This window comes from Colletes gigas, unplaced genomic scaffold, assembly GCF_013123115.1.
Source record: "Colletes gigas isolate AHSC1104 unplaced genomic scaffold, ASM1312311v1 Colletes_gigas_Sc00024, whole genome shotgun sequence".
Classification (NCBI taxonomy): domain Eukaryota; kingdom Metazoa; phylum Arthropoda; class Insecta; order Hymenoptera; family Colletidae; genus Colletes; species Colletes gigas.
Window position 1 is genome coordinate 2,642,024 of NW_025106653.1, and position 13,385 is coordinate 2,655,408.

At 40.0% G+C, this 13,385-nt stretch overlaps 1 protein-coding gene across 2 annotated transcripts in view; it reads left to right on the forward strand.

Annotated features, from left to right (window-relative positions):
* The window catches only part of LOC122401377 (transcription factor AP-2-epsilon), a 140,215-nt gene that overhangs the window by 51,595 nt on the left and 75,235 nt on the right, over positions 1-13,385 (forward strand). The window contains exon 1 of one of the 2 annotated variants that reach the window (XM_043403463.1): positions 6,625-7,599. The exons of the other annotated variant lie outside the window; for it this stretch is intronic. Within the exon in view, the coding sequence (XP_043259398.1) occupies positions 7,507-7,599 (93 nt within the window). The 5' untranslated portion in view covers positions 6,625-7,506. Of the gene's footprint in view, positions 1-6,624; positions 7,600-13,385 lie in introns of those variants that run through there. 2 annotated transcript variants of the gene reach the window in all.

Below are 13,385 nucleotides of genomic sequence, written 5' to 3' on the forward strand. Positions count from 1 at the left end.
ATTAAAAATGTGTAATTTTCGAAGGATTCAGAAGCTTAAGAAATAAACTTCGACGCATAAATATATGCAGTTCTATACCTTCTAAATATATAACAAAACTTTATAGGTTAAAGTTATAGTCAAGAATGAATAGTGTGTACTTTGAACAGTTGCAGAAACAAAACTCACGATAACGAGTTAGACAGTGGCGAGTATGTAATAAAATTAGCAAACATACGTGATATCGAAAAAGTTACGATGATCAACGCAACCAGTAGCATTGATAATATTTTTATTATAAGTTCTCGAAGCTTTTCTACCATTGAGAAAACGTCTCAAACGGTTTGAGACGCTAGAAGAATGTAGTTCTATAAACCCACACGTGCTAATAAATTTGTATGGCATAATAGACACTATTGCAAGGAGCTATAAAGAATGGAATCCATCCTATCGCCAATAAATTGTCTTTCTATGATAATAATGATATCAATTGTTAATTTATACGAATTCCTGACGAATAGTGATACGACCTTTTTTTATCGATTCTTATTACTAAATCTGAGTTTCATCCAGGAGCGATCTATCCGGTTCTGAGCTATTTCACCTGGCAAAATGAATCCTTTAATTCGAAATAACGAAATCGTAGATCGAATCGACGTAGAAATCTCAATTTAAGGAATGTAAAATATTCTCGGTCAGATCTGACCCGGTGTTGTTATTATTTAACGAAAGGCAAAAAGGTAAGATCGTTCGCGAAAGACATTGAACGGAGAAGTTGAAGGCAGCACGAAACTATTTCGTCGGGCTCGATTGAGTGGCGAATCATCAAACATCGTTCCTGAATGAACGGCTAAATAACACGTTCTTTGAACGAACCAGCTGTAACCATTGCAAACTAATCCGCGGCGTAACAGTGGCAATTACTGCTTTTACGCAAGTAACGGACCGAAGATTACCGATGATTACCACCTCAGCCATTCCTTTATCGACAGTTTACTCTCACGCTGTTCCTTCCCATATACCCGGTAGTCACCTATCGAAAAATCCGATTTTTACTACGCGACGACGTGCTTTCGTGCTTCGAACGAAGCGTCCAATAAATAACGGAGCAATATATTTACGAGGATTAACGTCCCGTCGTTAATACGAGTACAGTTATAAATTGATTCGCGAACGTTGAATCGACGGGATTAGATTTGCTAAAAGGAAATAATCGTCGTCTCGTAACGATGAAAATTACACAGTCTTTTTTGGACGATTTGGAAAAATTCTCAAAATAGTTTCTGGAATAATTCTGGATCAAACGGTGACAAAAACTACAGCATAGAAGACATGGGTGTTAATGACGATAAGTAGCAAGCGAAATAGAAGCCTCGACAGATAAGAGACACTTCGACTTTTACAGAATTATTCAAAATAATATAATTTCGAAATTGCAAATCACTGTCTTTCTCGAATTAAATGGAACTTCGAAATATTGTTGGAGAAGAAATTCTTTGTTACGCAAGATGAGAATTTTCTAAATATTGCAATAAAATTGTTCGTGTATAGAGCCTCCCAAGTTCAAGGTAATATTATACCTGTTCGTGGCAAAAGGAGCAAGAGAGATCGTAGGAAGTGCTCCCTGAAAACAGCGAATCGACGCACCTGATGTTGTGATTACAGACGTACGAGCACGCCTATCGAGAGATTTTCTCTGCAGACTAGGTGTCGGTTCGCAGCCTCGAGCAGAATCGATTATCGAAAGTTCGCAAAGCACAGTAGGAACGAGCAAGAGTGTTCCGGTCGCTGCTGGCCGATGATTAACAGCTCGGATCGAAGAAAACGCATTACAGAAACACCAAAACATGGACAATATCTTTAAACCCCTACAAACACATTACTCCTATCTCCTTGGTAGTGAAATGTTACTTTTGTCAACTATTTACATAAAACTGGCATAAATGGGGTAGCTGTTTGACTCTAGAACTATTGAAATTGGTCAAAATCATTCTGGCAAATTGGAATAAAAATTGAAAAGAATTTACTCGCTTGGATCTTTAAAAATTTAATTTTCACTAAGAGTTTCAATTTCTTTGGTGTAAATAAATACATTATAATTGTCAGTGGTTCTAGTGTTAATATTCACCATTTTAGAAAAAGGCACTCATTAATGAAGAGTAAATTCACACTACCTTTAAAGATATATTTCACATATTTAAAACACTGTTTACACTGTGCTCAAGTGATACAAAAATGGATCCACATATTCAAAACAGATATAGACACTTTTCTAGACTCAAATATTTCAACGTCAACCATGCAAATTTTTTTTTTTAAAATACCAATATTGAAATTACCATTCGATAAGAGGTCCCCATATACATTGTAGGACAACCGCGAACGGGTTCGCCGATCGTTTAACGCTATCGAATAATTGCTACGCTTTACGATTCCGTTCGGTTTACCGATTTCTCGACCGCAGACCGCGGTTCTGACGGACGACGACAAAACTGAAAAATGGCTGATAGAGACAGTAGACGAACTAGTTCCCGGTGCCCCAGTAAATTCTTATTGCATCGTACGACGAACACGACGATCGGTAGCCCCGCGGGCTTCTCGCGCCAGGAGGCTACGGATTATTCTTTCTTTATTTCGTCCTTTTTTTATTTTTATTCGCGCGGCTTTTGATCCGCGTAGAAACGAAAGGCACGATTAATCAGTCGTGTTCGAAAGCTGATCGTCCGGCGATCCGGTCGTTGATCGAGCGCCGAAATGGCACCGAATCTCTATCCTTCGGATTCGGTACGAGGAAGAATCGCGGCCAGCGATTATGACACCTTTCGTTCGACGTCATTAATCAACGAGTCCGCGAAACGCGACTGCGGATCTCCGAAAGTAGAATTTAATTTCAATTTACGAACGATAATCCACGTAAGGACGAACCGTTCGCGTTGCTCGTTTTTACGAATTTTTGCCGAGGGCCGTTTCGACGGAAACCGCGAATAATTTCGTACGTTTACGCGGCCACGAGTATTTTCTTTTATGAATAATGAAGAGCGACCGTGCGTAAGAAGACTGTGTTTACGCGCAATTTATTACTCTTCTTAATTGCAACCTACCCGTCGCGTTCAAAATGTAATTGGAGGCAAAACGGCGAAACGTCTTAACGATAATTATATTCAAGTTTTATGAAATTGCACGCGAGGAATTTCGCCGTGGCATTGCAACACAGCGAGCGTTTCAGCGAAGAATGGTTTATTGATCGAAATTCTACGTACGCTTTTCGATATCCGACCTAAAAATAATTATCAAATATAATTAATTACCAAACGGCTGGTGAGACTTTGGAAATTAAAAATTTACTCGTCAATTTTAAGTTAGAATTTAAATATTTCCTAAAACGAATGTATCGATCGTTGCAGTCGCGAAGAAGCGATCATCGTTAAATTTTCATCGTCCTCGATCGAAAAAGAGATAATTTAGTAACGTGATTCACGGCGTATAAGAGACCATAAAACGCCTGGAATCGTAAGAAAACGTACAAAGTGTGAAACTGTAGCTAGAAACCGCGAGGGTTCATAAAACACATCGAAAGAAGCAAGAAAGCCTTAAATAACAGTTTTCCGTACGACTATGAATGCCGCGGAGTGATTCATATGGTAAGAGTTGGACGTGTCAATTTCGAACGCGCCTGAAACTCAATGAGAAAAGGCGTAAAAGCTAGCATCCGAACGAACGGCTATCGTTTTCAGCTTCTTCTACAAGAAACTCTCTATGCAATTCATAGGATACGTAATCTCCGTAAAGTTAAGATTTACTTACAGAATAAAAACGCTAAATAGCTCTGAAACAGTTACTTTTTATGCAAACGTTCCAAATGTTTAGTCATGTAGTTACTCCCACTTGCAATCGTGTATTATGATGGTGATTCAATATAAATGAAAAGAAACTTGTTTCTTGGAAATTAAATAACTTCTTCTTCTAACTTTTTCATACATTATTTGAATGGTTATGGCACGTTGGAAAGATTGATTCTCGTCTGATCATCGAAGTTAAGTGCGTTGGATGCGATCAAGTACTAGGATGGATGACTGCTTGAAGAACACCAGGCAGTATGGTTTTATAATTGCAAAAAAATTAGTAAATAATAGAAGATATTGTTTGGAATTATTGTACATTACATTATCAATGTACTTCTCCACTTGTTGATATAAAAAAAAAAGAAAACAAAACTCTCGATGAATAGAAGTAGCACAGTTGTAATAGACACTTGGTAAAAATGGAAAGAATCACATAACAAAGATTCTTTTCATTTATAACGAATCTTCATGTGTAAGAATACGAGTGGACTGTATTATGCATTGCTTTATGAATTTTCACTCTCCGTATAAGGAACGAAAATATTAACGAGATTATCAGACGATTTGTGGAGGTTCATTTCGAATCGATCGAGGAACGGGTGAATACTTGCGGAGAGTTAATTAAGATTTACAGAATCGAAGATGTGATTAAGCCCTTGTCTTCGAGTGTCTCGTCCCGGCGCGGTGTGTTCCGGTGTCGCGCGTCTTTTCACACCGACGCGCGACGCCTCGTTGCAACCGTGAATGGCGTTCCAAGGCGTAATTACGCGGCAGAATTTACACCGGCATAAATTACGCCCCGCGCAAGTCGACGACCTATAACGTTGGTTTGCCGGCCGTTTTCACCTTGCAGATTAATAGCGGTCTCGCGGCATGAATGAACGTTGACGGAAAAGCGGCTGGAAACTGTCGAGGGGGGAGGGGACGACTCATTTCTGGTTGGGTTTAATTAATACGTACCGTAGGTGCCTCCCGCCGCGAAATCCCAACCCCGATTCCGACAACGACGGCCAGGTGTTATCGAGTGTCACGATCTAATCTTATACCGTGCAGGGGCCATAAATATTATTGGTATATTACGGTTGCAGCGGGTGTTTAATAGTAGGACAGCCGATAAGATTACCATTAGGATTCAAGTTGTTCTATTAAACGCGATTACAGAGGGGTTTTATGGAACGGAATAAAATTAACGGTATGGTACATCGGTGTGGTTACGAGAGTACAATGAGCTTGATATGGTTAATTGTTTATTACTCGTAACGAATGTTTAAGATAGAATATTGTAACGTTACCCATATGTTTGAAGATTCGTCTTAACTAGCCCCATGTAGGGGTCAGAAATATATTTAATCAGTTTTTCTATGTTGCAATTTGTTACATTGTCTGGATGTAATGGATATATATCATTGCTGTTTTGAAAATACATATTGATTAAGTTTATTGGAGAACAGCTACAATCTGTAAAATTTTTTATAAGAACATTGGCAATTAACCCTTTAACGTTCATGCTCGAGTCTGTCTGCTTTGAAAAACGATATTTGTTTGATCTAACGGTTTAAGGGATGACAATATTTGTTTCCCTTCAAATTATACGTTGTAATTAACAATAACCGTATTTTAATATAGATTAGAAACAAATCCAGTAAAGAGAACTGATCATTAATTCGAAAAATAGGAGCGTTAAGGGATTAATGGATTAAGAAAATGTTCTTGGTTATTAGTTATCAAGTTATTATTAGTACTTTGATCGACACATTATCTACATATGAGTGACAGAACTTTTCACTATGGAACTGAAACAATTTTGAAGTAGAAATGTTAAAGATAGTATATTTGAGTAGGAATCTATGGTGAGGTTACGAAGACACAAAGGTAAATTTTAAGTTGTGTAGTTTACAATTGTCTACAATCAAAGTTTCGGCCTCGTGAAACTGGTTTGGCAGTTGACGTGTTAAATCGATCCCCCGTAAGAGAACTTTACAATTAAGTGAAAAATAAAGTCCAAAGAAGAGTTTCCAAACTGCTAACTGAACAATTAAAAGTAGTGGTGGACGTCTACTATACGAATCTGAGCTGATTATATAATCTGCTTGTACCCTCTGAAGTTGTATTGTACAACTAAGGAAAGGTTTACGATTATCCAAAAGCATAAAAACCATTGCACAGTTTTAGTCTGTCAATGTGTTAAATCGAAAAATGAGGTCCAAACAAGAGTTTCAAACCTACTAACTAAAGAATTAAAGATGATGATGGACTTCTATTGTATGAACCTGCCCAGTCTGCTGTCCCTCGTTCACGTATGTATATGTAGAATCGTACTATACAACGAAAGAAAGATGAACGATAATGAAAAGGCGTAAGAACCACTAAACCGAACCTGAAGCCTAACGAGCATCTCGCGGGAACGTCCGGCAACGGTCAGGTGCTTAGACAGAGATAGGTGAGTAACTGGCACCCCGACGCCCGTCGGCGTCGCGCGGAGGTCCGCGGATGCAGATTTGCAGCGGCGATCGGGAAGCGTCGGCGAGCGTCGTGTGACCCCGTGGGGTATCTCTCCTATTCGTTCGGTCGTGGGACGTCCCCTCGTGAATCGCGGCCGCTCGATCGGCTGGTGGGGCAGCTCTAGGAGCAGTGGCACGTGGTGGCGCGTATCCTCGGGCGAAATTTCGGTCGTCTGTACGCGTGCACAAACGAGAGCTCTCCGTTCTCCTATCCTCCACTCCCGGGCTGACTGGTAGGGTAGAATTCTTAAGGTGGTGGTGGTGGTGGTGGTGGTGCAGCTGCCGGCGGAGGACGACGACGCCTGGTCCCAGTCCCCGATGGTGGTGGCCGCCGGTGGTGGTAGTAGTAGTAGTAGCTCTCGGTAAGAGCACACACCGTACCACCTCCCATTTCGTCCTCGTCGTGCTGGCACACGGCAGTTAGCTATACTTTCGTACGCCTCGCCGTCGTCCCCGTGGTTCAGTCGGTCGGCCGCAACACACCGCTCAATCAGCCGATCAGCTGTTCTCCTCTTGGCGCACCGGCTCGCCTCGATCTCCTGCGAACCGCCATCGATCCCATCACGCCGATCGACCCGTTTTCGTACCGTCGCTCGAGAGGAGAGAACCGTCTTCTTCGAGCCGGCGACGCTGACGCGTCCATGCGACCCTCTCGCCGCGGACTGATGCGCGAACGATCCACGACTATGTTCGAATCCACGCGTGTACGCTCGCTCGTCGCGCGCGCGACGGGCAACGAATCGTCGGGACGTCCTTCCTCCGACACTCCCGACGCTTGGTAAATCCACCCGTTTAACCCTCGATTTATTTATTCTCGGAGAAAATGAGTTTTTACAGTCCCTCTTCCTCGTCCTCCGATCCGTTCGATCTCCGAGTTTGAAGGATCCTCGGGTAATGAAGGGATTTCGAGCATCTCGATTCCTGTCGAATCCTTTATAGTTTGCTAGGATCGAGCCTCCTCGATCGCGTGTTCCCGCGGTTCAAGGAGACCCCGAAGTGATCGATCAAAGTGTACAAGTGCGTTGATCCGTGAGAAACGGTCCGGGAATATTCGATAAGTGGTGCTACACGATTGACACCCTGACCGTGCGTGTGTGATGTGCGGGTAAATATAGTGTTTCGAAGTGGTGGACGGTGACTGGGACGGATTTAGCTACGGAACCGGCAAACTGGAGATCCTAGGGATGTTTCCGCCGCGCACGGAAGCGCCGACACCGGACAAGCTGGCGCTCTGTTACGCGCCCCACGTTGACATGACCACGGTCATCGAGGTCGAGGTGTGTTTCGATTATAACCGGTGTCTCCGTTCCTCGAGAAACGTTTCCAATTGCATGAAAATCGACCGTGTGCATTGATTAAGCTGCATCGATTCTCGATGTTCCAGCGAAACAAATCGCAGAAATTTTTATTATGATAGATTGTGTGGTATTACAACTCCATGAGAATCACGAAGATAGAAGTTGATCCCTTACACATTGACAGTTTGACAGTTAGGGTAGCGCAAGATTACTTTATCCAATGTAATTTAATTAATTGGTGTATCGAGTGTAGCCAGACAAGGATTACATTATAAAATCCAAGACAATCTAAGTAAAGTTTATTCTGTTATGGAAACATCTAATAGTCCTGCAGGTTCACTTAAAAATATTGTCCATACATATTAATTAAACATTACTTTGATATCATTTGAGAAAAATATTAGAATTGTGTTTTAGTGAATTCTTAAGCATTCTTTGCGAATTTTATCGTTGGAAATTTCCTGATATAAACTATTGTTTAATAAGAGAAGCCTCCTGTCAGTTGTCTACGATTTAAAACTATTAAAAATGAAGTGGATAATGCCTTATTCTAGATAGAGAAATAACACTGTCATCTAATTAAGATCAATCAGCTAATTCTTCTATCCCCATTTTCGAATCCAAAGAAACAAATTCGCGATGTTTTTTATACTAAAACACCATAAATTTCCACTAAGTATACCCCCCTCGTCATTGATAGAAAAATTTGTCGAATGTGGGATGTTTACAACTGCGCTTAATCATTCATCTATACGCGGATAGCACATTTTACAGGTATGCGTTATTTTTACATCGGTATTCAGTGATAAAATTTCATTTCTCGAAGCGCACGAGAAAAATCCTTGAACTATATTTCTTACAAACATTACTCATCCACTGATTATGTTTGAGTTTTTACTTCTCGATGATGTATGGAAATATAATTCAACGCTAAAGTGGTTTATAAAAAAGTTTCACTAGAATAGTTTCTCAAGCATCAAGGATAAATAAAAGAAAATAACAATAAACTTCCATAAGCATTTAGTCTTTTACAAGCTGATTAACCCTTTCTATTATCTTGTTCATCTTCAGAAAATATACAAATTAATATCTAAATATCGAAACCACACGCATCTTGTTAGCCAAACATTTAACAGTGTTCTAACGCTACCCAAAAAGAAACGATCGAACACTAAATTAGAATTAAAAATTTTCAGCTACGACACGTAAAAATCCGAACAATTTTCTCAAATCACGATTTCTCTCAGAAACAATTAAATACAAATACGAAACCGAACGGCAAAAAATCAGATCCAATCGATCGGGATCCAAAGTTCTCTTCCGTTTATTTCCTGGTAGCGTTCGATCGTCCGCAATTTCTTTTCTAGTTATTTGTTCTTAATCTACGATCTGTCGATTTCGACACGAGCTGACTTATTGGTTATTAATTGTCTACTTGTCGTATGTGGTAAGAGGGACGATTTCTCTCGCGTTATCAATAGCGATCTCAGCTGGAAAGTTCGGCTATGCGTCTTATGAAATGAACCGACCGCTTGCAGGTTGTTCACGAGTCGAAATTTCATGCGTGTGTAGTGTCAGATCGCGTCGATGGGACTCGCTATTAAATGATCGTAGCCTTTTTTCCCCCCGTCCGTAATTTACATGATTCCCGACTTCTTAAATTACTCTCGCCGTGTCGATCGATCAAAAAATGATCCGTGCGTTACCAAACGGTACGATAGACTCGCGATGGATGTTTTTCGAAAGAACATGCCTCGGTAGAATAACAGACATTTCGATCTGAAATTCACGGTTTACCGAACACTCGAGGTTTCTTCGTCGACGAATGTAAATTTGTTTCGCGGACGTGTGGGCAGTCGTTCTTTCCCAGTCAATACTCGACGGTATTCAAATTATCGCGCGAGTTTAATCGCTGTTTAATGTATTTTTAATTCACTATTGTACGATTCCTATTTTTCTCGTAACTTTTGGACACTTATTTCACGTTATGTATACAAAGTTTGACAGAGTTTTATCATCCCATGTTTTAATATTTTCTTATAACTTTCTACTGCACGTATTTCTAAAAATTGTCGATTCCAAATATTTCTGTTGATTTTCTATTTCATTGTATCATAAACAAATATTCCATACCGTTCGCTTGGAACAAAATAAATTGGTCAAAGGGTGAAAGATATTTCAGAAAATGGTTGCTGGGATCGCGCGTGCATTCTTACTTTTTGCCCACGAAACAATATTAAACATCGTCGATAAAGCTGCTAAATGCCAGGCGTTCCTTTACGCGTGACCGGCGGATGCGAATTCTCGAAAAACGATGCGGCAATCAATTTTCAATAAACGTAAAAGAGCGATCGCGATAACGAGAAGGAGACTACGTATCCGCTTAAATCGGATACTTAACTGCGCGATAAATTCGTACACAGAAATTTAACTACTAGAGAGAAATTCGAACCACGCGTCTTCCGGTCACGACCCGAACACGTGAAAGTCAGCCCCATATAATGGCCGAATAACGAATATTACTGCAAATTGAGGATCGCCTTAATGTCTTCCCGTAGCGTCGCCGCGGCGAACGGTACTCTTTCCACGCGCGTAACGACGCGCGTCATTAAACGACGACAAATATTTCATACGGGAACAGGGCGTACGGAAGTCCCTTCGTGCAACCTTGCCTACGCAAGGTGTTTCGAAACGACGATTTGGAAACACTATTCGGGGGGCACCGGTGAATTTTGCCTCGTTACGCGCTCAGTATCGGACAGATTAGGCGGTCACATGTTTGACCAAGCGAGAGTTCCCTTCTATAACGGACCTTTCCGTTCAATTTTGGGCCGACGTCGTTAACTGCCGTTACGAGCCTCTTCTGTATCCAATTTTTCTCTCCTCGAAAAACCCACGACCCGAGTATCGCTGTTCCCTACATCTCGTGATTTCTAATTCACTTTTCCCGCGAACTCGTGCGCTGATCGGGGTGACATAACTAATTGCCACCAGGAATAAGCTTAAGAAAATATTCGACGAGTAATCTCCTCGACATGTATGGTGTGAAATTGTGCTATGTCAGTGATTAATTAACTGATACGAGGATCACTGGTAACATCCATTTGGAAGTTAAACCTCGATTTAAGGGACTGATCGAAGAAAGACAGTATTTGATACAGAAATTCGAATTTAATTTTGCACCTTGTAACTAAGCAAATGGACATTCTCATTTCAAACTTCCAATAAATAATGACTGCTGAATCGAATCGAGTAATTTCACCATATTAATATGGCCGAAAAAGTAAGACAGATTTCCCCCAAATTTAAAATTACACCAGTCCAATGAAGACAACTTCTACACGAATCTCCTCTTAAAAGATTATGTTTGTCCCTATCAGGTTTCATCGTACATTTAGGTTCTGGTTTCCATGTTATTGTACCAGTAATAAATAATTTATGAAACTGATAAAGATGTTTTCTAGAAACAAGAAATTTTTTCTCCATAACGATTTCTTAATACTTCTTCTTCATTTACTGGTAGACTTCGATTATAGATTTCAGTAAAACTCGAACAGAATTAAGTTAAACTATGTAAAGACAATCTCCATAATGAAACGTAATCAAATTGGACCATCTTGCTCCAAATTTATTTGGTCGATCAGCTGGTCAATTAAAGCACCGATCGATGATGGACGATCTGTGTTACTTTTCGGTGTCACGAACGGTTCCGACATAATTACAGCAATAATCTTTATACGATTTCATTGCAGCAGAGTTGTATGAATGGAACGATCGAATAAAATATGGCACGTTGAATCGACAATAAATATGTAGTTACGGTGCAGAGGCGCGGTACAAGTTGTTATTAACCCAACTCGGAATGACACTCAAATTTAAATCGCACGAGTGGAACCGACACGTGACATTCGCGCGTAGAAAGTGGTATGAATGGGTAAAAAAGTACTTGTTGGCCCTTCCGCGGCTTATAGAGATGTTCGAGATCGTATCACGAGAGCAGAGACCTAATGGCTCGCGCGGGCATAGTGTCGATACAAAGCCTTTCCGCTGTTATTCAGATAAATCACCGCTGATACCATCTTACCTGAGTGATACCGCGTAATCGTTCCATCGGAAGATTACGCGGACCAGATTGCAGACGGTTTTCATCGTGCGAAAAATTTCGAGGCTCGAACTGAAGGCGTCGCGGATTTAGAAATTGCACGCGTCGAAAAGGAATAACGCGTTTATAGACGCATCAATATCTTCGTTTCTGAAGATTATTCAAATATAGAATCGAACTCTTATACATATATTAATATCAGAATCTAGGTAAGGATCTAAATATTCAGGAAAATAGAAATTACTCACTTACCTTTGTTCGTGTAATATAACACTGAAAAGCAATAAACGTATATTTTTGAATACTTTAGTAATTATTATGTTCGTTGACCAATGTTACCATTTCCTTGTTTATTTAATTTTTAACAATGGTGCAAAATAATGATTTGAAACGTGAAACAAAAAATCGCGACACAGTAATGGTTGTTCCCCTATTTTAAGCGGTTTATTATTATATGAATCCTTTCTCCAGAAATATTATTTGCTTTAAAGTCACGGATATTCGATATCAAGATTGAATTTAATTATTCTATCTCGATGTATTTCCGATATCGTAAATTCCATCGATCGCGGTGCACGTATTTGCCATTGTTGCGTCGAGAACGAAACGTCAATTTATACGTGCAATTCACTATATTTCCAAGCTGGAATATGCTTAATCACTCTTTGGCAATTTGCTTTGATGATCTTGCGGTTTGTGACCGATATTCCATACGGTCAATAGTTCGCATAGACTACGATTTAATCAGCATTTTACGCGGTGATCCTCATCTAAACTTTCCCCGCGGTGTTGAGCAACAAGTAAACGAGAATTTGTATTACAAATGAAGCGTGGAACAAGTACAAAGCGGGACGCCTAAAATGGCTGCAAATTAATAGTCGAATACAAGCGATAATTATTATTCGATAAAAAGAATTCCGAGTCCGTTTAATGACGATGGAAAGTAACCATACCCGCGACTTATGGACTCCTCGTAATAACATTTGAATACTATAATTTCGTTCTTCTTACGACGTACCCGCCGGAAGCTTGTATCTTTCCGAGATTCCAATTTTCAAATTGCCTAACCCCTACGGACGTACTAATTTCAAGAGAGACACACTTTATTCTATGCATATTAAAATCGTAAAATAATTGTCTAGGTCTTCCATGGTGGAATCAAGGCTATATTTATCTGCAAAAACGGGGATAGATAATCTGCTCTATGTAGCCTTCTAAATGGAACGAATTCGGCTGATATTTTTTGTCGCGTCTTTAATCGTACCATTAGATCTCCTCGTAAAATTATATCTCAATTTAAGAGACCGGTAGAAAAAGCCTGAAGGCGACAGAGTCCTGAGTACATTAGGAAGAGTCTGATGAGTTTCTCACTTGCGTTGTGAAACCAGAATTTAACCAGCCACGGATACTCCACCTTTATTATTTATACGTTGACGATTTGATAAAATGGAATACTTTTTATTATCATTTCTCTGCCAGCAAATTTATTTTAATCTAGCAAAATTCACTCTATTTTTATCTTTATTGTTTCAAACATATCTGGTAACCATTTTGAGACAGTTTTCTTTAGAAATATCGACAAAAACTAAACTGTGCTTCGAAGATTATCTATAGTATTTCGACTTCCTATGAAATACTTTCTAGTCGCCAAAGTGTAAAAATA